The following is a 23,880-nucleotide window of genomic DNA, read 5'->3' as shown; positions in this document are numbered from 1 at the left end:
AACGCCTCTCCCTGTGTGTTCTGTGTACTACGCAGACAAACAGCAGTGGTGCATGCAAGGTAACATGAACTCTCCACTCTTGTGTTAGACCAAACGTTGAAGAAATTAAGCTTTTGCTGTCAACATCGCCGCTACCATCAATCAAAACAACCAGCACAGAAATCTTCGCTTGCATTGATTCCCACAGTGCGTGGAATCTGCATAATTTTTAAATTAATGTGCATTTGTAATCTTTTTCTAATGAAGTTGAATTGTGCTATGGTGAAATAGTGGTCGGTTAGACTATCTCCATTTTATTGAAGGCTTCCGAGGCAGGGCATGGCATCTGAGAAGAAATGTGAAAGAAGATAGCGCCTGTGTTTTGGCCACACCATACTGGAGATGGCCTCGTTCTCTGCCACGTGCTTCCCGAGCTGGTAGCAGTGGAGCGGCCACTGAACAATAATAGCATGGCAGAGAAAAATTTTCGCTCTAGGTGGAAGTACTAATTGATGTCCAAAGAAATCTGGTGCATGACCAGCATGCCTCATATTCCATTGTAAGAAAATGGCAGCGGGTGTTTCAAGAAGTGCATGCAATGGCACTCAGCATGTACAGGAGTGTCTAATATTGCTGCATCTTAAAAACGAGGCTGTTGAGGACAACAAGGTGAGCAACACAGGCATCACCATGCAAGATGTCTCGAACACAAGGATAGTGAATGGTCACCTGTGTAGGGCTGGCCATTGCCATTTTGTCAGTAGAAGGGCTGCTTGACTGACGGAGCTCTGGCCACAGCCAGCAGGGTAACGCTCAGTGTAAAAAAAAAACATATGGGCCCATCTCGTGCTGCTTTTGCCAAACTGTTCAGTCTTATTGTACGCAAGCTCACAGTATCCAGGAATATACAGAAAATAAATTTCTTTGACATGAGGAGGAAGGAAAAGGCATAGTGACAGGTGTAGAATTAAATTCTTTGTGCTTTCTAGTGACATAAAGACACAGTCAATTGGCAAACATAAATGTATGTAACCATTGACACTATAGTTGACGAGCTAAAGTGCCAACTTTACCTTCACTCAAAGGTTGATGAGAACGTTGCTCACTTTCTTGTTTTCAGTAGTCTAGTTTTAAGATGTGGCAATATTTGTCCGGAGGCTGGCCATGTTTGTGTCCCCTTTTGCCATTGAGTTGTAACACGATATCGTTAAGGGCCCCGTGTCGCAGAAAATCCGGTGTCAAATGTCATTTCAGCAAAAAGATTTTTGAACCACCCATACCCAGGCCCTCCATGTGGCGCAAGGAAGCTACTGAACTAATTAAATTTCTCAAGCTAAAATATGTAGAAACATTATAAAGTACGACTTACACACAACCTACAGACATGATAGCGTCGAATGGTAATTTGACTATACAAGAAAACATAATTCTGTTACGCAAAAACCCCTTTTCTAGTGTTTTTACCATTCATAGACCAGCCATGGTGTCCGCCATTTATTCACACCGGCGTGTGAGTGTCTTGGAGGACACGGAGTGGCGTGCCTAGTTCCTTGCAATACCTGCAGATGGTGCTCGCCTATGCCGCATCGTGGCCCACACAAGAGGCCACATTTCTACCAGAAGGCCCACCTTTGTGCATAGCATTCGCAGCCACTGCTTCCCAGGAAACATTAGGGTTACATACGCTCCAGTTGCCAGGAGGCGTGAGAAGCAGTCAGGGCTCTTCATAGCAACTCTTTGGTCGCCCATAATGCGACTTACAATTACGCTTTGCTCACTTATAACAAGTAAACAAGAAAAATGGAAAGAAACACTTGGAACTGGCGACCAGTGAGTGCAGGCCTTCTCATCCAGTCTCTTATCTTTAGCCACCTACCAGTGGTACCATTTGTGTTCGACATAGCTGTATGTTTTTGCATCAAATGTAAAGGTCAGACATGTCACAGGAGTCGTCTTTGCGTCGAGCGTTGTTTCTTGCGTGAGGAAAAAAAGTGTGCAGTGACCTCAAACGAAACCCACTTAAGCACAATTGCTTGATAAAATGGAACAGTGGTACTGTATTTGGTTGTTTGACCACCTGAAGGCACAATGTTAGCAAACTTAGGCTAAATGGAATTTCTATTTGTCAGCTAGAGTTAAATGGAAAGGCAACCAAAATTACCAGCAGCATCATCATTTGTTATCCAACTTACGAAACAGGAGAAATCCAACAACCATGTCAAACAGAATGGTCAGGAAAATCGCATCCATCGGGCAGTTCTTCCACTGTGGTATCAACAGCAGCTCTACAGTATTCACATTGCCTAGTTTTCATATTTCTCTGGGCATAGACAAGGAGTGATCATTGAGGAAGTAGATGGCCACTATTGCTACCTGTACACGAGGCATGAGATGATCACTTGTTGCCTGTTCTGAGAAGACCATTGAAAGAGTATTGCAGAAGTTTATGGCATACTATAATGATCATGACATGGATATTACTGTTTCAGTGCATGTTAGTTTCAGACCAGATGACAAAAGCTGTAGTTGAAAGTCTGTCATGAATGTGAGGGCTCTGCAGGATTCTTGGGAGAGCTTTTGAACATAAGCATCATACCTTGTGCAAAAGAAGCTGCAGTGTTCGAAGCAAAGCACAATAATGTCTCTTTTTCACTGCAATGAAGTTAAAGCACACTATGCTGTGTTTTTTGGACTGCTTAGGAGCAAGTGACACAGATGTGGCCCTGCACTTCCCAATGTCACACATTCCATGCCAGAATACCAGTCACTGTTGGTTGGAGGGACTTGGAGGCAGCGATTTCAAATTGAAATTTCGAGTTAAAATGTGCACTAAGACTCCAAGTTATTTATGTACTACCATATTGGCCCTTCTTCTCTCAGTTGCAACAGCAAACTTCAGATAGTTGGACGACTGCGTCCTGGCCACTTTGAAGGGTCTTGCATATTCTTCAAAGCTCTTGCCTTTTTTTCTCTTGATCCTTTTCATGCCGATTCTGTGGGCGCTGCCTTGTTTTATCACATGGTAACGTGCCCATTGCTTGCCTCATATGCCTCCGTTTGCTCTGTGTTTACAATGGATGTACATGCCGCCGGTACGGCTCTGCAAACTTGTTTCGGCAGATATCCTAGATGGTGACTGGGTGGATGACACGCGAAGCTTTGGCTACAGCATCAAAAGACATGCAAGTGCTTTTAGAGCTCATTGCGCTTCGTCCAAATGGCGTGAGCAGCGTAAATGGTGCTTGTAATAGAAGCGGGCCTAAAAATGTATTCCGAGTGATCCTAACTTCCTGCTTATGAATTGAATCAGTATCAGTATGTTTAGCTCTTCGTTCTTTCTTTAGAAAATACCTTTCAGCGGCAGCTTGTCACGTTTCCGAGTCAGTAAGGTTGCCCGAGTTCTCACTACCTGATTGTCTGATCGGTCGCGGGTGTGCTCAGTCGCGATAGGTTTGTTATTGCTAGACATGAGGATTGTTATGGCGATGTTCTGTACTTTGTAATAACTTGTAGCAAATACGTATTATCACTAGTCACTCGCTTACTGTGTGGACTGTTACGAAACATTCAGCTTCGAACATTCGTGTGCTGCCAATGTATTCACCGTCACCCATACTTCGGCACATTGATTCAAGTATGCACCCTGTGGGGTCTCACCCGTGCTCTTGGGACAAAGAAACAACGCAGTAGTGCGAACAATCACAAGGGCATATATTGCACCTTTCATACGCTAATGCCTGCTAGCCGAATTTCTATCTATAGAACATGCCGATGGGTGCATGAGAAATCTAGTAAGTCCACATCACCGCGACTGGATATAGAGTGAATATGTTTCCTCCATGCTGGACACGGCATCCCTGGACATGATGTCTGGCCATCCGTGTGTACGGTCATGCAAACGGTGGTGCGTTCGAACGCTTGTGTTTGTCCATTCTGGTGTGCTGCTCCTAGGCCTCGTGAGACGGTCTCGCAGAAGCATGAGCTTTGTTTCAATACTGGCCGTAGGTGGCAAGGCTTAAGATGGCTATGTGGACAGCAGCCATCTGAAGTCTTCTTCCAGTTCTTACGAAGACGTCAAAGTAGGCTGCTTTATGAAGACAGCATCGCAGTCAAAAACGATGCAGGCTACTTTCCTGTCCAAACAAGGTGGTGGCTGAGCAGGATGCTTGGAAAGCCAACAGGAAGCTTGTCTGCGTGCAATAAAACTTCGACACGCTATCATATGCCCTTGATGTAAGCTATATTGTGTTTTTCATAGGTTTGTAGGCACAAAGACAAAATACAGAAATAATGTATGCTTTTCTCAACTTTTTCTTGTCGACGTGAGGCGACGTCACATCGCAGAAGCGTCTTCCATACATCGTTCAGACGGCTAGAAATCTGTTCCATTACATTGCCTCGAAGCTGTCTCAGCTGTCTACGTAGAATGTCTCCCATGCTGGCCAGAATTGAATCTTGTTTCTCTAGAGCAAACTGCTTTTCAAAAAGAGTCAGTAACTTTTAATGTGGCTAGCATTCTTAGCCTACTACCCACACTTTGTGGTTTGTATCGTGTTTCTGGCCTCTTTACGCCGGCGGTTTTTCTAATAGAAAGAAAGACTAAAAGCTTTGGTACTGGTCGGTATTGAACCTGGGTCCCCGAGTACAGCAGCCGACGCTGTATCTGCTTGGCCACGGGTCGGGCAGTGAGGGATTAATTCTGAGCATACACTGGTGTGCCACCACCAGTGCAATCTTGGAGGCCCATGCTTTCTGCCAGACGACTCAGTCTCCAGAAGGAAGCGCGAGAGAGGAACCCAGCCACGTTGCACCGCTCGTACATGACAAATTTCGGTGGTGGCTTTTTCATTTCTCTCTATAAACGTTTAAAACGACTCATGCGATAAGAAAAGAATGCCAATAAATTAAGACTTTGCCAATTCTCTCAATAATGAATTCTCTTCCACCAAATTATATGTGCACCACCACTTGAATGTTAATTGCAGTAATGACAATAAGCATCCTCAAAGGATGCATTCTGCCTGAATTTTTTTCACACAAAACCGCTGTGAACACTGTTAAAAGAGGCACCTTTGGAACTTGGCAATATAGGCAGCCTTGCATGTAGTGATATCTCAGCTGTCTTGTTTTTGCACCGTTTTGGAAACATTTTCTGCAAAATTCTGTTTATAAAATGGTGCAAAGATGGAAGAAGAGACAGTAGTGCAGCAAACAAACAATGCTGCGACAATGAAAAATGTGGCAATGCACACATGAATGCACCCTTGCTCTACAAGAGTGTGCATCTCCTCTTTTGTCTTTCTCCTGAGGCCTTGCTGTCTCTCTCCTTCCCTTGCAGAGTATGTGAGCAAATATCTTTGCTTTTCCACGAACTCTCTGCAGAGGATGTCGCGTTGTTGGACCCTCCTTGTGGCTCTGGCGCTGGGTTGTAGCGGCCAGATGCAGCAGCAGCATGCGCAGATGCATCAGCAGATTGGCATGCACCCACAGCAGGGTGGAGTGCCCCAGATGCAGGTCCCGCAGATGCAGATGGCGCAGCCGCAGCAAGTTGGCTACCAACAGCAGCAGGTGCCGCAGCAGCAGCAGTTTGGTATGCCACAGCAGCCAGGGTAAGCACACACATAGTGAATTTAATTTAATTAATTTATTTGCTTATTTAATAACAAATGCGCTCGAACCTCACTATAGTGAAGTTGAAGGGGCAGCCAAAACTACTTTGTTATATATGTTACTTCATTACATGCATTATTACCGTTCATTGCACTATATCCGCAATGGAGTGCGCAGTTGTAAACATGAAAATAAGAGGACGGCTTTGCAGCCAGCGGAACCACTACAAGGCCATTCATTGTATGCGATGAAATTTGAATAAAAGAACAAAATACAGCTGTGCAGCACATGGCTTAGCACCTTATGCAACATAGCTGCCTTCTGTTTCGTTGTGATAATCTTTCGCGTCCACTTTCCACTTGGCTCGTTGAAGTCGAGCAGCATGTGGCACACAACACAGCGCTCCGCTGTGTGATTGATGAGCCAAGCGAACTTCGCCATGCTGGCTTGGCTCGGCCAGCTTGTGGCCTCCGAGATTGCACCGATGCCAGTGCGATCTTTGAGGCCGCACCCAGCTGCTAGCCCACGCATCGCAGGGAGAGGGAGACGTGAATGCACGGCCTGGCGTGACCCCTGAGATAGCACCCAGAGGTCTCTTCAGGCCAGGCCCAGTTCCGGCTGCGTGCGCGGCATGCCATAGAGAAAGAAAAGTGAATGCACTAGTTCTAGAGCGAAAGCTCTACTCCTTGGGGTACAACTCCCAAAATGAATCTTGGCGCGCGTTTGACCTTCAGCCGTCGGCATGCACGTGTGAAGGTGTGACGTCGCATCACGTGATCCACTGCACTCGCGCGAGCCTCGCCCGCTCCTGCGAGTGCAGCCAAGTGCCTTCAGCGGCCAGTTGCATAGTAATTTTGCGGGCTTTCCTCACGGGCAGAAAAATGCTTTTATGTAGCATGTATTGAGCAACAGAAAGCTGTATCAAGAGTTTTTCGAGTCACTGTACAATTTTCTCATTCTCTTTTCATCTAATTATAATAGTCGAGAAGTTAATTAATTAAGATTAATGATTTAATTAGGCAGAATGAGAAAAACTAATTTGAGTATCTCCAAGGCGACGGCAAACAAGATTACCTTGGTTCTGTCTAGCTAAGTGGCATTCACACATTTTTAAACTCTGGCTAAAGTTAGCTAGAACACCTTGTATATCGAGTATATATATATATATGTCTATGTACCCTTACCTAGAAGTGTACCTATGTATCATACCTAGAAGTGCACTGGTCATCAGCACCTCTTCGTGCTATGCATTTAATAAACCTGCTTTATTTCACTACAATATTGTTTTCTTTGATCATTGTCCCTGATGAATATTGCACCAACAAGAAGCGCACGTAAAGTGACACAATACAGTAAAAGCTAGTTAATTCGAACCGCAAGGGGAAGCCGCTTCAGTTCGAATTAACGAAAGTTTGAGCTAACGAAAGTGAAGGAGAGCAACAGTACACTGCGATTTGGAAGCAGTAGGGCATGTCAGAAATTTGGCATGTCAGAAAGTGATGGCGTGTGCCGCGGGCACACGCAGTCTTCAAGTTGATGCTCTGCGTCCAACTGTGCCACACCACCAATGTCCACCGAAGCGAACGTTAGCCGAGGCTTAACACCAACTGATGAAGACTGTCGAGACAAAGACGCTGAACATGTGAAGGTGGCGAAGGCCCTGATTCGTTGGTTCTTGATTGCAAGCGCAGCTGCGGTGCACTTGATTCGCTGTGTTTTGGTGCTTGCCACGCCATCTGCCGCACAACATTAGCAGCTGCACAAGATTTGCAAAGCCTCCGAGATTCGCAACGGGCAAGAAGTCTCTGAGGTTATGTAGAACAGGAAGGTGGCAGCCGCCGCTGGCTTCTGGCCGACCCCGCGCCGGTTAGATTTTTTCTGATTTTGCCTTCTCTTGCCGTTCTCTCCGTTCCGGAGGCGACGCAGCCTTCTGTGTAGGCAGTAGGCGCATTTCTCTGGCCGTGTGCCAGGCGAGCATAGTTTGAATTATCCGTGGCAAAACCTTCTTGCGTTCGAATTAACGGTCTTTTTTATACCTAGACTTCTGTGGAGCTTGGCCGGACCAAATAGTACAGTTCGAATTATCCATAAATTCGAATTATTGGAGTTCGAATTAACGAGCTTTCACTTTATTAATAAAATTTTCTTATGTAGCTTCATGTTGGAGGTAGGCGGCTTCTGTGGCAAAAATTATGTGCTCCTTTTAGAAAACGGTGTTAAAAACAGCAGTTGACCTGTCTATAAGTACAATTGGTACTAGCTGACAAGAGTCACGGGCACACAAAAGCAAGTAAAACCATGAAAAATTTTACTGCAGACTTTCTGCGAGAAAAACTGGGCATCCGCGCTACGAATGCGTGCTCGCTAGCAGACGACGCACTTGACAACAACAGCAAAATTGAAGACGTCATGTTGTATAACTCATGCCTAAAATATGTATATGCAGTAAAAAGGTGTCATTATAGATTTGCAGTTGAAATAAAGCAGCATTATAAGAGCATACACACAAAATTGGTCTCAGCGCCTGCCGTGAAAGTACACTGAATATGCCACGAAGCACATCTCCGCCCCAATCCAGTTCGCTCATGATACCTCACAATACCTCCGCACAATTTTTCTACACACGGCGCCTCAAGCGAGAAAGCGCAGTTCAGCCCACTCGAGCATTGTCTAGTACAGTCTAGTGTAGCTACATGCTGTGATGAAAAAGACCAGTGTTGCTGAACAACATATTTGATACGGGGATGCGGCAGTTTTGAACTGCCGCGGTGAATGAGTGCTAAACCCCGCGGAAAGCGATGTTATCGACATGCAACAGTTGTGTATTTTTTGGTTTCAGAGACGAATCAAGTTCGTTATACCCATTGGCAGGAAAATTTCAGTTCGTTGAGGTTTTAAATACATGGATCTCTATGGGGAATTCAATGGGAATTTTATTTACTTCGTTATATCCGTTACATCCCTTTTTATCATAATGAGGTTCGACTGTACTGCAAGCAACTAGAGCAGCCCAAGCAGGGGATGTTTAAGGTGTTCATAGGCTATATTAAAAAGCATCAACAGTATAATAAACTGTACAGTAGCACAGGACAAGGAGTTCCAATCATCTGCTGAATGTGGAAAAAAATGATTGCTGGAACAGCTTTGACTGCACCAAGTATTGGGGGCGAGGACTTACGGAGTCGCCATCTGTCGGAAGGGCTTCCCTTGCGTAGTATGAGGGATCGCGCGGCGCGCTCCTCATAGGTTTGGCTTACGGCGCTCAATAAAAACACCACGCGGCAGCCCTCCTTGACATTTCTGTAAGTAATCTCAAAACAAGGGAAATTTCTAACTGCCAAAATAATAACCTTAGGCAAATTGAAAGCACAGAATCATTTACAGACGCTATCTCTTTACCAAATAGGTACAGTGAACGCGACTGTGCGCGGTCGTAACGGAGTCTCCCGAACCGGCTTCTCGCGTGAAAGGTAGGAAAACGTTGAGAGCAAACTATGTGAAGTATTTTCTTATAGTAGGCTGTCTGCATAACCGGATGGAGCATAACCGAATGAAGCCTCAATGCAGCAATCACACGGGTTCGCAGCGACCGACTGCGCCTCTGCGTGCATGTCCGCGCACAATGTTTCGCTTTCGCTGCGTGCACGTTTTCGCACCGTGCTGTGAGTTTTAGGCAGCAGAATATGAGCATTTGACTGTACACAAGCAACCATTGTTGTGGGGATGCTATCAGAGCTGTTAAAAAATAATTTTGTTTTAGAGACTTCTGCACTTATGGCGACTGTGATCTGCCATCGCGACGATTCATTCTTTTTTCTAAATTCTTGGTCGTTTCAATATTATTTCTGAAGTTGCGTCGCACTGTATGTTTATCAGTCTTCTCCTCGTGCGATTTCCCGCTGCTTCTTTTTCGTAAACCAGTGTATTAATTCATAACACAAACATGACCATATGCCATGCCTCTTTTAATGTGCTTCTTACTGCTCCCTTTCCATTCCAATGAAGTTGCTGGTATATAGCATCAACAAGTTCACAGACCAAAGCGTCATGACAGAGGGGCAGCAGGCGCGAGCGAGCGTCTCAGTGCGCGTTTTCTGCCACTCACCGAACATCGCAGACCCGGCGCCGTAGCAGAAATCATCGCGACTGTGCTTGCTGCGCACCCGAGTTGTAGCCAATGGCTGTTTGCCGGTTCTAAGTTTCACGAGCCAAGCTTCACGCAGCTTCTTGTCCTGCAGCTGCGTGCGAATAAGGCTGATGCCGGGCTCCGTTGCGTTTGTCCAGCACTGGGGCAACGAGCATGCAGTAGCCTACTGTGCTGCACGCCTCCAAAGGCAGCCACTACCTATTATAGTGCTTTAAAATGTTGTGAAGCAGACCCCCAAGGCGGAAAAGCCTCGCCATAATCAGAACCGCGGCACAGGTCGAACTTTAAACTTTCGTTTTCAGTTCACTTAGCGCTTCTGAAGCAGCCAATGTGGCCGCTTTCTCCACGTGATCCTTCATGTCACATTACACCGACAGTGGTGCCAGCTTTTCCAGTGGTGGAGCTCACCCCCAATAGGCATAACACATGTGAGGAACTCTCAAAACTCCCTTGTGTGTGCAGGTAACAAATAAGTCTCACAATTTAAAGTGACACTGTTGTGATACAGCACTTAAACAGTTGGGATGAAGGGTAGCACGACATGGACACGGACACAGAAAGAACGACAGGTATGCAGCGCTTGCTTTCAACCATGAAATTTTATTTTGGGATCAACTGTATCCAGAGCGCTCTTATGAAAGGGCATGTGCCAGCATGTGGCCTGCGCTTCATGTCTACATATGGTGCTACCAGCAGGCAACTAGGCAAGGGTCAACAGCTACAGCAGCCAGCAGTTGGCATCCAGAACAAATACGAACACCAAGCCGCAACTAGGGCACTATGAAAAAATCTTAAACCAGCCCCTCTCATTTGCGATGGCACTTGTAAAGCTTTTCGCAACTTCCTTGTAGTGGCATGATTAGTGGCTGTGGATTGTAGACGACACGCTCACGTGTTCCTTTCCATAAGGGCACTATGTTGCTTATATTGTCATGTGGTGGTGACATTGAAGAACGCAGTAGCAATACTGTGAAAGACAAAACGAACTTTTATTGGGCGAACCTGTGCCCACAGAAACGGGCTACACTTATAGCACAACGATAGCGGCGAACACGGTCGGCGATCGTCAAAAGTCTGATCAGCGGGTCAAGCGCATCGGCATTTTTATAGATCAGTCGTCGAATGTTCCAGAGTAACCGCTGGGACCCGCGTGTCTTCCACAAAGTTCTACACTATTCGCGTCGTGCATACATGCAATCAGATTACACAAGTTGCGGTGAAAGACAGTGGACGGAACCATCAATAACATTCCAGAAACTTCTTTTACATGCAGGCGCATCCTGCGCTGTGTGATAACATTTGTTAGGCAGTGAGAAGTGGTCGCCCGATAAAGATAAAGAAGTATACATGCCATTACCCCCCTCTAAAGAAGCATCATCCCGATGCTACAAATATAAGAGAGCGAAACACAAAAGGACGCTTATTAAACAAAAGTAACAAAACAACGAAAGGAAACAAAGTCCAAAGGTCAGTTATGCTAAGTACCAAAGTTAATTAACGCTGGTAGTACGGCTTGAGTCGCACAATGTGGACTATTTCAGGTCGTGAGCGGCGCCGCTGTGATAGCAAAATGCTGTCTGGCACAACCTCATAGTCCAGTGCGCCAATATGTTGGATGATCTTGTACGGTCCGAAATAGCGACGCAAGAGCTTCTCGCTCAGTCCTCATCGGCGTATAGGGGTCCAAACCCAAACATGGTCACCGGGCTGGTACTCGACGAAGCGTCGTCGGAGGTTGTAGTGTCGGCTGTCAGTAGGCTGCTGGTTCTTGATCCGTAGGCGGGCGAGTTGTCGGGCTTCTTCGGCGCGCTGGAGAAAGGTCGCGACGTCAAGAGTCTCTTCGTCGGTGACGTGCGGCAGCATGGCGTCGAGCGTCATCATCGGGTTCCTGCCATAAACCAGCTTAAACGGCGTGATCTGTGTTGTTTCTTGCACCGCCGTGTTGTAAGCAAAGGTTACGCACGGCAGGACCGCGTCCCACGTCTTGTGCTCGACGTCGACGTACATTGCTAGCATGTCGGCGAGGGTCTTGTTCAGGCGCTCCGTGAGACCATTCGTCTGTGGGTGGTAGACAGTTGTCCTCCTGTGGCTTGTATGGCTGTACTGCAGAATGGCTTGGGTGAGCTCTGCTGTAAACGCTGTTCCTCTGTCAGTGACGAGGACTTCTGGGGCACCATTTCGCAGCACAATGTTCTCGTCGAAAAATTTCGCCACGTCGGCTGCGCTGCCTTTCGGTAGAGCTTTCGTTTCAGCGAAGCGGGTGGGATAGTCCGTTGCCACGACGATCCACTTATTTCCGGATGTTGACGCCGGAAACGGTCCCAACAAATCCATCCCGATCTGCTGAAATGGTCGGCAAGGAGGTTTGATTGGCTGTAGTAATCCTGCTGGCCTTGTCGGTGGTGTCTTGCGTTGCTGACTGTCTCGGCATGTCTTGACGTAACGGGCGACGTCGGCGGTCAGACGCGGCCAGTAATACCTTTCCTGTATCCTCGACAGCGTTCGGGAGAATCCGAGGTGCCCAGCGATTGGATCGTCATGTAGGGCGTACAGTACTTCTGGACGCAGTGCTGACGGAACAACAAGAAGGTAGCTGGCGCGGACTGGTGAGAAGTTCTTTACGAGCACATTGTTTTGTAATGTGAACGAAGATAATCCGCGCTCAAATGCCCTAGGTACTGCGTCGGTGTTCCCTTCCAGATACTCGACGAGGCCTTTTAGCTCCGGGTCTGCTCGTTGTTGTTTAGTGAAGTCTTCGGCGCTTATTATTCCGAGGAAGGCGTCGTCATCCTCATCGTATTCCAGCGGGGATCGATGGGGGCGCGTGATAAGCAGTCGGCGTCTGAGTGTTTTCGTCCGGACTTGTAGCCTACTATGACGTCATATTCTTGCAGTCTGAGGCCCCACCTCGCCAGCCGTCCTGAAGGGTCCTTTAAGTTAGCTAGCCAACACAACGCGTGATGGTCGCTGACGACTTTGCATGGCCTGCCATATAGGTAAGGGTGGAATTTGGCTGTAGCCCAAATGATGGTGAGGCATTCCTTTTCAGTCATAGAATAATTGCCTTCCGCTTTTGACAGCGACCGGCTAGCATATCACCCGTTCATGTCAGTCTTCTGGACTAGGGCGGCACCGAGGCCTAGGCTACTGACGTCAGTGTGGATTTCGGTATCGGCGTCTTCGTCGAAATGTGCAAGTACCAGCGGTGACTGCATGCGTCGTTTTAGTTCTTGGAATGCGTCGGCCTGCGGCGTTTGCCACTTGAACTCGACATCAGATTTGGTTAGATGCGTTAGCGGCTCAGCGATGCGGTAAAAGTCCTTGACAAAGCGCCTGTAGTAGGCATACATGCCAAGGAATCTACGCACTGCCTTCTTGTCGATGGGCTGCGGGAACTTTGTGATGGCAGCTGTTTTCTGCGGGTCGGGGCGTACTCCGGATTTACTGATGATGTGGCCTAGGAACAGAAGCTCATTGTAAGCGAAGCGGCACTTTTATGGCTTCAGAGTGAGCCCTGATGATTTGATGGCCTCTAGTACTGTCGCAAGCCGCCTAAGGTGATCGTCGAAATTTCCGGCGAAGACAACCACGTCATCCAAGTAAACAAGACAGGTCTGCCACTTCAATCCTGCTAGCACCGTGTCCATGACGCGCTGGAACGTTGCAGGCGCCGCACACAGTCCAAATGGCATGACCTTGAACTCGTAGAGGCCGTCTGGCGTGATGAAGGCAGTCTTTTCGCGATCTGTCTCGTCGACTTTTATTTGCCAGTAGCCAGACTTGAGGTCTATCGACGAAAAGTATTTAGCGTTGCAGAGCCGATCCAATGCATCGTCTATCCGTGGAAGGGGGTATATGTCTTCGTGATCTTGTTCAGTCGACGATAATCGACGCAGAAACGAAGGGTTCCTTCCTTATTCTTCACCAGGACAACAGGAGATGCCCACGGGCTTTTTGACAGCTAGATGATGTCGTCGCGGAGCATTTCGTCGACTTGTTGCCTAATGGCTTCACATTCTCGGGTCGAAACTCGGTAAGGGCTCTGGCGGAGTGGTTGAGCGCACTCTTCGGTTATTATGCGATGTTTTGCAACTGGTGTTTGTCGAATCTTCGATGAAGTCGAAAAGCACTCCTTGACCCGTCGGAGAAAACTTCTGAGCTGTTGCTGCTTGCTCATGGGGAGACTTGGATTTACGTCGAAGTCTGGTTCGGGGACTATGGTCGGCGGGGTAGATGCGGCAGAATCTGAGAGGACAAAGGCATTGCCAATTTCCTCGATGTACGCGATTGTCGTGCCCTTGCTGATGTGCTTGAACTCTTCGCTGAAGTTGGTTAGCATCACTCCGTTTTCCCTCAGTGGAGTCGAGCGATCCTGCTTGCGACGCAAATTTCACGGTCTAGCAGTAGACGTTGGTCACCCTCGATGACGCTTTCTACGTCGGCAGGTGTTTTGGTGCCGACGGAAATGACAATGCTGGAGCGGGGCGGGATGCTGACTTTCGAGCACGCTTAAGGCATGGTGACTACGAGAGCTCCCAGGCGGTATCACTTGATCTTCCGACAGCGTTATCGACTTCCACTTCTGGTCGATGACTGCGCCGTGTTCGTTTGGTAAGTCCATGCCGAGAATGACGTCGCGTGAACATTGTTGGAGGATAACGAAGGTGGCAGGGTAAGTCAGGTCATGAACGGTAATTCTTGCTGTGCAGATTCCAGTCAGCGTAATCAGGTGTCCTCCAGCAGTCCGAATTTGAGGGCCTTCCCATGCAGTCTTAACCTTCTTCAACTGGGCGACGATGCGTCCACTCATGACGGAGTAATTGGCCCCTGTGTCGACAAAGGCAGTGACTGCGTGGCCGTCGAGAAGCACATCGAGGACGGTGGTTCTTTGTCTTGCGTTACAGTTAGGTCTTGGCGTCGGATGACGGCTGTGTCGCATTGACCTGTGGCTGGTATGGGACGTCGTCTTTCGTCGTCGTATTCTTTGCTTTCACACTTCGTCGGGACGGCGGCGTGTCGTTATGTCGTCGAGGTAGTTTCTTCGGCATCTTCGTCGGTGGCGGAGGATGTTCGTCAGTTCGACGAACAACTACCGCACCTCCATCGGTTGCTGCTTTTAGTTTTCCGGATATGGGCTCGCTGACCGGCCCCGGGCTGGGCCAGTGTATGGATGGCGCTGCGGCGACAGGTAGAGGCCTGGTGACTGCGAACGGCACGGTCGTTGAGAGTTGCATTGAGTGGCGGCTAGGTAATCGGCGATGTCACATGGGCCTGTGGATGCGGCGCATTGACGGCGAACCCTCTACCATAGTAGTCGCGGTATGGGCATCGGCGGTACACATGGCCGGCTTCACCGCAGTGATAGCAGAGCGGGCGGTGGTTGGAGGCTCGCGAAATGTCCGTCGTCCTCGCGTATGCGCGCTAGGTGACGGGTGGGCGTGCTGACGGCTGCGGCGGCGGACAACGGAATTGCGGCGTTACAAGGCCCTGGCGCGGAGGGGGGCCTTGACGGCGTGCGACGGCGGCGTAGGTCATCGCTTCTGGCTAGGGCTGCGGTAATTGAGGTTGCACCTCAATAACCCCAAGCGGTCGCTGAACCTCATCTTTCACGATGTCGGTGATTGAGGCCACTTGAGGCTGCGATGAAGGCAGGACCTTGCGCAGTTCTTCGCGCACAATGGCCCTGATGGTCTCTTGAAGGTTGTCGGAACCCAGTCCTTGGATGGCATACTGCGGCGTGAGCCCCTGGCGGTTATATGGCCAGGTGCGCATCTCCAGAGTTTTCTCGATCGTCGATGCCTCTGCAGAAAACTTAGCCACTACTGGTGGGTCACCCGCCGTGGTTGCTGAGTGGCTATGGTGTTAGGCTGCTGAGCACGAGGTCGCGGGATCGAATCCCGGCCACGGCAGCCGCATTTCGATGGGGGCGAAATGCGAGAACACCTGTGTACTTAGATTTAGGTGCACGTTAAAGATCCCCAGGTGGTATAAAATTTCAGAGTCCTCCACTACGGCATGCCTCATAATCAGAAAGTAGTTTTGGCACGTAAAATCCTACAATTTAATTTTTTTACTTTGGTGGTTTACGAATAAGTCTGGCAAAAAGTTCTTGCTTGACGCCCCGCATCAGGAAGCGGACTTTTTTCTCCTCCGATATTACCGGGTCGGCGTGCCTGAAAAGACGGGCCATATCCTCCGTGAAGATCGCGATCGTCTCATTTGGCAGCTGCGCTCTGGTTTCTAGTAGAACTTGGGCTCGCTCTTTTCGCGCCACGCTTGTAAATGTTTGCAAGAAGCCGCTTCGGAACAGGTCCCACGTTGTTAAGGTGGCTTCTCGATTCTCGAACCAGGTTCTGGCAGCGTCTTCCAATGCGGAGAAGACATGTCGCAGTTTGTCGTCGCTGTTCCAGCTGTTAAATGCAGCGACCCTCTCATACGTCTCAAGCCAGGTTTCCGGGTCGTCGAATGTTGAACCGCGGAACGTCGGAGGCTTCCTGGGCTGCTGCAGCACGATGTTGGACGCTGGGGCTGCCATTGGAGTTGCCTTGGCCACAATCTTCTTGGTCTTCTCAGATAGAAGTCCGTGCTCCGGGGGCAGCTGTTGAAGACGGCGGCTTGCTCAATGGTCCGGGACTACGTTGGTGTTTGCTTTGCGGTCTGGGCTTGGATCATGGCTTGTCGGGGGCGTCCAGTACATGAACGAAAAGCACCTCCACCAGATGTCACGTGGTGGTGACGTTGAAGAACACAGTAGCAATACTGTGAAAGACAAAACTAACTTTTATTGGGCGAACCTGTGCCCACAAAAACAGGCTACACTTATATCACAACGATAGCTACGAACACGGTCGGCGATCGTCGAAAATCTAATTAGCGGGTCAAGCACGTCGGCTTTTTTATAGATCAGTCGTCGAATGTTCCAGAGTAACCGCTGGGACCCGCGTGTCTTCCACAAGGTTCTACACCAGTTGCATCGCGCATACATGCAATCAGATTACACAAGTTGTGGTGAAAGACAGTGGACGGAACCATCGATAACATTCCACAAACTTCTTTTACATGCAGGTGCGTCCTGCGTTGTGCGATAACATTTGTTAGGCAGTGAGAAGTGGTCGCCCGATAAAGATGAAGAAGTACACGTGTCAGTATCCTAACCGTGTGAGTCTTGAAACAAGGTGTCAATAAATTGTTTGAGCAAAGATAAAGAAATTCCTGTTCTAACATCTTACAAAAACTGTGAACAACCATCATGACAATCTTATGCGACAGACAATTATGCAAGTCTGTGTAGTTAATAAAAGGAAAAAAAGCAGGGGACTTGCGTTACTTACGAAAACCTAAATGTCGAAGTCTGTGTAGGTTTTCGAGTTTAAGTGACAGCAGTATGAATGGTGTGCTGATGCCATGGTTAGAGATGCTGTAAATCTTAAATGTCTGGGTCACTCTTAGCTAAAATGAGCACATCTTTGAACATGGCTGACCAGCAAGCACACATCACTGTCTTTGTTAAGCGCCCACAGCTGAGAGAGTGGTTTGCACCTGATACCCTTGTGAGATTCATGAGGGAAGTGATATTTTATTGATTTGGAAAACATGCACATTAATTTTTGCAAGTTTCTGGGCATGCATTTTAATAGCGATATGGGCTGGACTGATCATGTCAGTGAACTTAAAAATGAAAATGGCTCAAACCATAGGCATCATTAATTGCATAACAATCTTCTTTCATACTGTGAAAAAGACAGTTGTATCTTTCTCGTGTTCACTCGGCATCTCACTTACTGCAACTTAGTATAGGTCTGGTGTAACGAAACCAATACACATCAATTGACTGCTATGAAAGAAAAAGCAATAAAAATTTTATTTGGAAGTCCTGATAACCATGGAAACTTGTTGCTTTTCATGTGATGCATTTTTTATGAATACTACAAGCTCAGCCTGGCAGATTTGATTTATTATCATATTAATCAAGGCATCTCTTCATTCAGTACCATGTAAAGGTGGGGCCACTGCTAGCGGGATCATGGAAGTTGGCAGCACTCCGTGAAGTGCCACCACTGGCACCTCTTGAGGTCTTGCCAGACGACTTGCCATAGCAGACAACTCTTCAAACTTTTCACCTAGTCACTTTGATTATGTGTGCACTGCAAGACTTCATGAGGCACTGGTGGTGGGCCACTCCACGGAGCAATGCCATGGGCTCCAGTGTTCCCGCTAGCAGTGGCTGCACCTGTACCTTAGTTGGAGTGTACATTATGGCTTCTGTATTGACATGTGTACTTTGTTTGTCTTTTACTGGTGACTGCTTTTCACTTGCTAATAATTGCGAAGTGTTGTCACTCAGCACAAAATGTGCCCGCATGATTGGGAACTTACTCGAATGATGTCGTTGATTCTGTCTGTTGTGCACGTTCTCGCCGAACCTTGTGTAATCGCATAGCATGCGTGACGCAAAAAGCGTTGTACTTTCAGAAGGTGTGCGAGCACCAGCAATTACGCTGGAACTTTCAAAGAGTCATGTATAGCAGCCGACGCACTTGATCTGCTGATCAGATTCTCGGCAATCGCCAAATTTTCTCGCTGCTGTCGTGCTTGTGTTAGCTGTTCTGCCAAGCACATGTTCGACAATAGAGAGTTAAACTTGTAACTCACAGTTTTGACACTGCATTGCTCTTCGTCACTTCACCAAGACAGTATGAGCACACTTGCCTCGATTCAGCTAAGTACAAATTATGGCACTCAATCACTTGCCCGTCAAATAGTAGTTCTATGCAGTACCTATTATGGTTTAGTGCATATTGCACAAGTGAGCAATATTCGTTCCTATATTCAGAAAGATTACTTTTTGACCCAAGTTGAAGAAGTTGTGTTGTTTTTATGCAGTTTGATTTTAAATGTCCTTGTAACCTGTATTGTTTCAAGTGTTTTACTTTTCCTTCCTAATTTCCTATGTGCTGGCTGCAACTTTATATATTAGTGCATATATGACAATGTGAATTGTTTTGAATTGTTCGTGTTGGGTTCACGAACCCCACTACTGTCTCGTTTCCTGACCTGGGGCCTCGGCAGGAGACACGCTTCGAGTGTCCTGGGTGCCTCTTGCTGTCACCCTATGTTTTTTTCACGCTAGCTAATGATGTCTCAAGTCTAACAGTCACCAACTAGTCCAACTGTCTTCTCTCATTGTGCTCTCTTCGTGTGGACGCATAGCACTTCCTTTTTTTTTTTAACTGATATTTAAGCCTTTGCAATTTACTGTACATTTTTCTTCAGGGCCTGAACAGACACACCCTCCTTAATAATTGACATAGCAGCCATTCACTTTTGGAAAGCTTGTTTGCAACCTGGTTCTGAAGGTGTTGAGAGGCTATTAGTGTAGTTTTTAATGAAAATTAGTAATTTTGTGTTTAAGACTAATTCTTTGTCCCAGGTAATAAGCTGGCTTTTTTTACTAATGATTGAGTACAGGCACGGTACCTAATGTGTAGAAATAAATATTTCTGCTTTAAATATGTATATGCATCTGTGGTTGACTATACAATATTCAATACTTGCTATTTTTATTAGAAAATTTTGGTATCAGCCCATATCTTTTCTTTGCACTAAAATTGAGTGACACTATCACTTCGAAGAACGCCTGTATAACTTGGCTTCGACCATTCTAAATGTGGGCCTCTGTCTGGTACGCTTCAAAGCAAATGCTGCACCACGCCACAGTCTTTGCACCAGGTCCTGGTTTCCTTTCGAGTGCTTCTCCTCATCACCTGAGGATCGTCTTGACCATGTGAAGCAGCTCCTTGTTGGCATTTGATTTTTAGCAATTGGCACAATGTTCAATCGGCGCTACCCTTCTGTACAGCGCGAAAAGGGTGTCCTCCTGGACACTCCTGAGGCAGTCAGCGACGTCTAACGGTAGCTGCTGGGTATGTTTGGACCCAGCAACTACTGTGGGACGTTGCTCGCTGAAGCCGCCGTTCCCTCGCTGTACACAAGGGTGATGCCAGCTGTACTTGGGAAAGTAACTGAAAACAAGCCGCAGCATAAGGAGCCGAGAATTTACATTCTTTTTTGTAAGGTTGAGATCAGAAGTTCTCAATCAGAGCCTGGACAAGATGATGTCATTCTGGAAAGTTAATTGCCAGTACAAGTACAGAGCTGCTGTGACGCATCACTTTTAGTGCAACGTCGAAAAAGTGCATACAGTGAAGCTGAACTAAATTATCTGCGGTGAAGTCAAACTTGTACTTGCAGGTTTTAGTTCAGTTGGGCCCAGCTCGTCCTCAGTAGGAACAGTACAAATTTCAAAAACGTGTCTTGCTTGCCCTCGGTAAGGAAAGGATGAAAGGAAGCCAGTAGGATCAGCAGGGTGTTTACCAACCGGGAATTCTCATCGATTTTGAATAGTCCGGAAATACTCCGGGAAAACTCGGGGAACTTGTGCTTGTATCAGGGAAAATTGGGTGTAATTTTTTTGAAAGAGAACGAAAGTCGCGGTATTGCTGGCTCGAGTAACAGAGAGGAATCGTGAAGAATCTACTTTGACGCTGTGTCGTCGGCTGGAGGAGTTTCTAGTGTACAATCAACGACCGGCTTTCCGGATACCAGATAATTCGGACAGCTTCGCGGCACCATCACCTACCCCATAGTCAGTGTATAAGAACATCTGAAATTCCGGACGCAAGAACCCTTCGCCGTCCCATTTCCCGGACTTCTTGCCATGACCGCAGCTCCGAAATCGCATGAAAGCCACCACCGCCGCCATTTTGATTAACTCGCCGCTTCGAACTGGCGCTCTCGCACGCAGATCCGCTAGCAGCAGTAGCCGCCGCCGCGGCAACGCTAGGCCTAGCTGCTTCGGCGTTCGCTACCAAGCTTCTTGCTGTTCGACACCGTGTTTTTCATTAAAACAATTCGCCGCTATCAGCAATGTCGTCGACTCCGCCTTTGTCATCCTCGTAATTGTCTTCGAAGCTCGTAAAGCACGACGCGTTGCATAATGCCGGTTCCCGAAAGTCAACTTTGCCTTAGTACAGTAGTGCTACGCGGTGAAGCATAACAATTGTGGAAAGGGGCAATTGTCACGGGACACGGTATGTATTCCTTAATTATACACGCGTGCACCCGCCATCTCCTGTCACAGTGCGAGCACCAATATGCCTAATAAGTATACTGGCAGGCATTCAGAGCTTCTTCGGATGTGCCTGTGGCGATTTGAGTCCAAAAAGACCCCTCACCAGGTCTGGCCATATTGAGCTGACAAGCTTCACACCGCAGCAAGAGAGGTGCACTTCCGTTTCATCTGCTTGTTCCCACGTCGTGCAATCGCCCGCACAGACACTGAAAGCGCGGGATCATGCTCTGTGATCCGCTTGTGTCTGCCTCAGTATTTGTCTAGCACTGACTTACACAGTTAGTCAGGTGTCCTCGTACACAGTGCGCAAAATCGTGCGCTGCGCGAAACGAGACAATCGCAACAGCTCGCGCGTGACACCGTCAGCGCAAGTGCGCAGCGTCACAAAAAAAAAAAAAAGGCGGGGCCCGCATCGTATGTGTCACGCGATCCTCGAGGTCTGGTGTTGGAGAACACAGGGAAGGAATTTCACTTGCAGAGGTTAGATGGGGTGAGTGGAGAGAGTGTCTTCCTTGGCAGTGGAGCTCGCCTCCTGAAATCATGGGTTGGCGGTACTAAAATATTTCTATCTCGGCTATTAATGAGCCGATTCGAATTTTTTTTTTTTTGCGGCAGAATGCTCCCTAGAAGACATGTAACAACTTCCATCGTTTAACCAAAATTTGTTATGGGGCATGGTGAGGGGTCCATTAAGGGCAGTAAAATACATGCATTCATTTTTTCGAACTGCCCCATTTTTTTTACCTTTTTGTGGCCCCTAGGGAGTCCGAGAAATCGGACATTGACTGTGCAACTGACCAAGAGGATGCTTCAAATGGCCTGTGGGGCAAACGCACAGCAAAAGGAAGGCGAAAACAGAAAGGACCTACGCATTGAAGAATGAATGGGAAAGGAAGCGGGCCACTGCTTCTTTGAAGGAGCTTGAGCTCACACAAAAAAATTAAGTGTTGGCTGATGCCGAGGTGCAGGTGCCCCTCGTGCAAACAAAATAAACTCTTTAAAGCAATGAAATGCAACACTGAGGCGCTGCGCGTGGGCTGATAGTATGTGAGAACAGTTGAGGTTTACTTAAAAGCTGTTGTGAGAAAGAATATTACTTGTGAGAAAGTTCTGACCTCATATGAATGAGCTTGCTATCAATTGATAGAAATAGCTCTTATTAAAGATGTTTGCTTCTACATGCATCTCCTTTTTATTCGTATTTTAGAATGTATTTTAGAAGTCGATTCACAATGGATTTTATCTTTTTTCAAAGGTATTTTATTTGCTATGCATTTCACTAACCCCTCCCTTCTGTTTTCTTTACACTTCTCCTTACTATTAAAACTGGCTTGAGTAGATTTTCTTTGTTATTAAAATACTTGCTAGAGAGTGACAGCATCGGGTGACATGGTGTCAGCCCGTCTCGAAATAAAACAAAGTTATCTATCACTCAGGGAATTTTACGAGACCACTCGGGGAAAACCTGGAAAACTCAGGGAATTTGGAAACGTCAACTTGGTAGACACCCTGGATCAGCTTCTGCTGTAAATAAGATTGGCAATAAACAGTATAGTAGAACCTCTCTAATACATTTTCCATAGGACTGCGAAAAAAATCCATAAACCTGGGAAACATTATGTGAACATGCTGTGCACTTAAATATTAAAACGTACACTATGGACGGCTCAGCTTCTAAGCAATTTACAGTTGTCTAAAAGTCTGAATTATCAGATTGGGCAAAGAATGAGTGGCCGATTCCACAAGCAGCCACTGTGAGGCATTCAAATTCCACTGTCCGAAATACCACGAATTTCCACCAATACCATGGCACGTAAAAAGCAAATGTAGGTGGTGGCTGGAAGTGTGTAGCTAGTTTGTCTAGCATGGTTGATGTTCCTGTTCCAGAATTGTTATGTTATAGATGGTAAACATATCTTCTTGTTTCTTTTTTTAATAAAACCATTACATTACAAATTCACAATTTCTCGCTATGAATATTGCAGGATTGTTATATGCTTGAATTACAGTAGTTATTCAACAACAGTAATTATACAGTAGTAATACCTACGATTGTACAGTTATTGCAATGCACTCAAAAGTGACATTTTATTGAAACTACCATAATGTGACCCGACTAAGAGTGTAAGTGTAATGAGCACCTTTTGGTCCTTTTTGATTATTGGGAAACAAAGGAACTGTCTTGCGTTGAAAGACAGCGTTGGTCATAGGCGGAAAGTTTTCATTTTTCCCTGGCAGGTGCGGGGGGGGGACCAGCTTTCCGACCCCATATATATATATATATATATAGATCAGTTATTCAAAAGAACCTTGTGGGCCCTATGGCAGGGCATAAAGTAAGGGGGGCATTTTAGACAGTAAAGATAAAAAGTACAAATTTCCAACAGGAACAGTGCTATAAAAAGATTGCCGTGTCATACAATTTTGAAGGCACAGGGAATCCAAAGCATTATCTGAAGTCACATGAACACTTGTTACCATTAACAGAGCAAAAGAAATACTGTTTATGAAAATAATATACAACACTGCAAAAATTTGTGATCAAATACGCTAGATGGCCGCTCGTGAACGGTATTAAATGGGAAAAGCATCAGTAACTGAGAGCGGAACATGTCGGGATTAGATATGGAGGCTATGTTATCAGGGAGGTCATACCAGAGATGAATGGAATGAGGTAGTGCAGATGAATTAAATGCATTTGTTTTACCGTATATGCACATGAAACTGAACTGATTATGTAATCTACGTGAAAAAGAGAAGTATTTGCAGTTGTAATTGGGTTCGTTTATTAGTGTAAATATATTTGTGGAATAAGCACTGAAGAGCGATGTTGCGGTGGATATCTAATGACGGCAGTAGAAGGTCTACTTTAATTTGTGTAATGCTTGAGTTTATACCGTAGTTACGGGATATGAACCAGGCTGCTCTATTTTGTATCCTTCCCGTCAAATATATTAGGTAATTTTGAGGAGGGGACCAAATTGGGGAGGCGAATTCTAACTGTGGCAAAATG

At 46.8% G+C, this 23,880-nt stretch overlaps 1 protein-coding gene across 1 annotated transcript in view; it reads left to right on the top strand.

Moving 5' to 3' along the window:
* LOC126535531 (uncharacterized) overlaps nt 1-23,880 on the top strand; it is a 73,089-nt gene that overhangs the window by 8,612 nt on the left and 40,597 nt on the right. The window contains exon 2 of the mRNA XM_050182344.3: nt 5,362-5,588. Coding sequence (XP_050038301.1) covers nt 5,365-5,588 — 224 coding nt within the window. The 5' untranslated portion in view covers nt 5,362-5,364. The remainder of the gene's footprint in view (nt 1-5,361; nt 5,589-23,880) is intronic.

The sequence above is a fragment of the Dermacentor andersoni genome, chromosome 7, assembly GCF_023375885.2.
Source record: "Dermacentor andersoni chromosome 7, qqDerAnde1_hic_scaffold, whole genome shotgun sequence".
Taxonomy (NCBI): Eukaryota; Metazoa; Arthropoda; class Arachnida; order Ixodida; family Ixodidae; genus Dermacentor; species Dermacentor andersoni.
The sequence above is the reverse complement of the archived record's forward strand: the minus strand, read 5'-3'. Positions and strand labels throughout refer to the sequence as shown.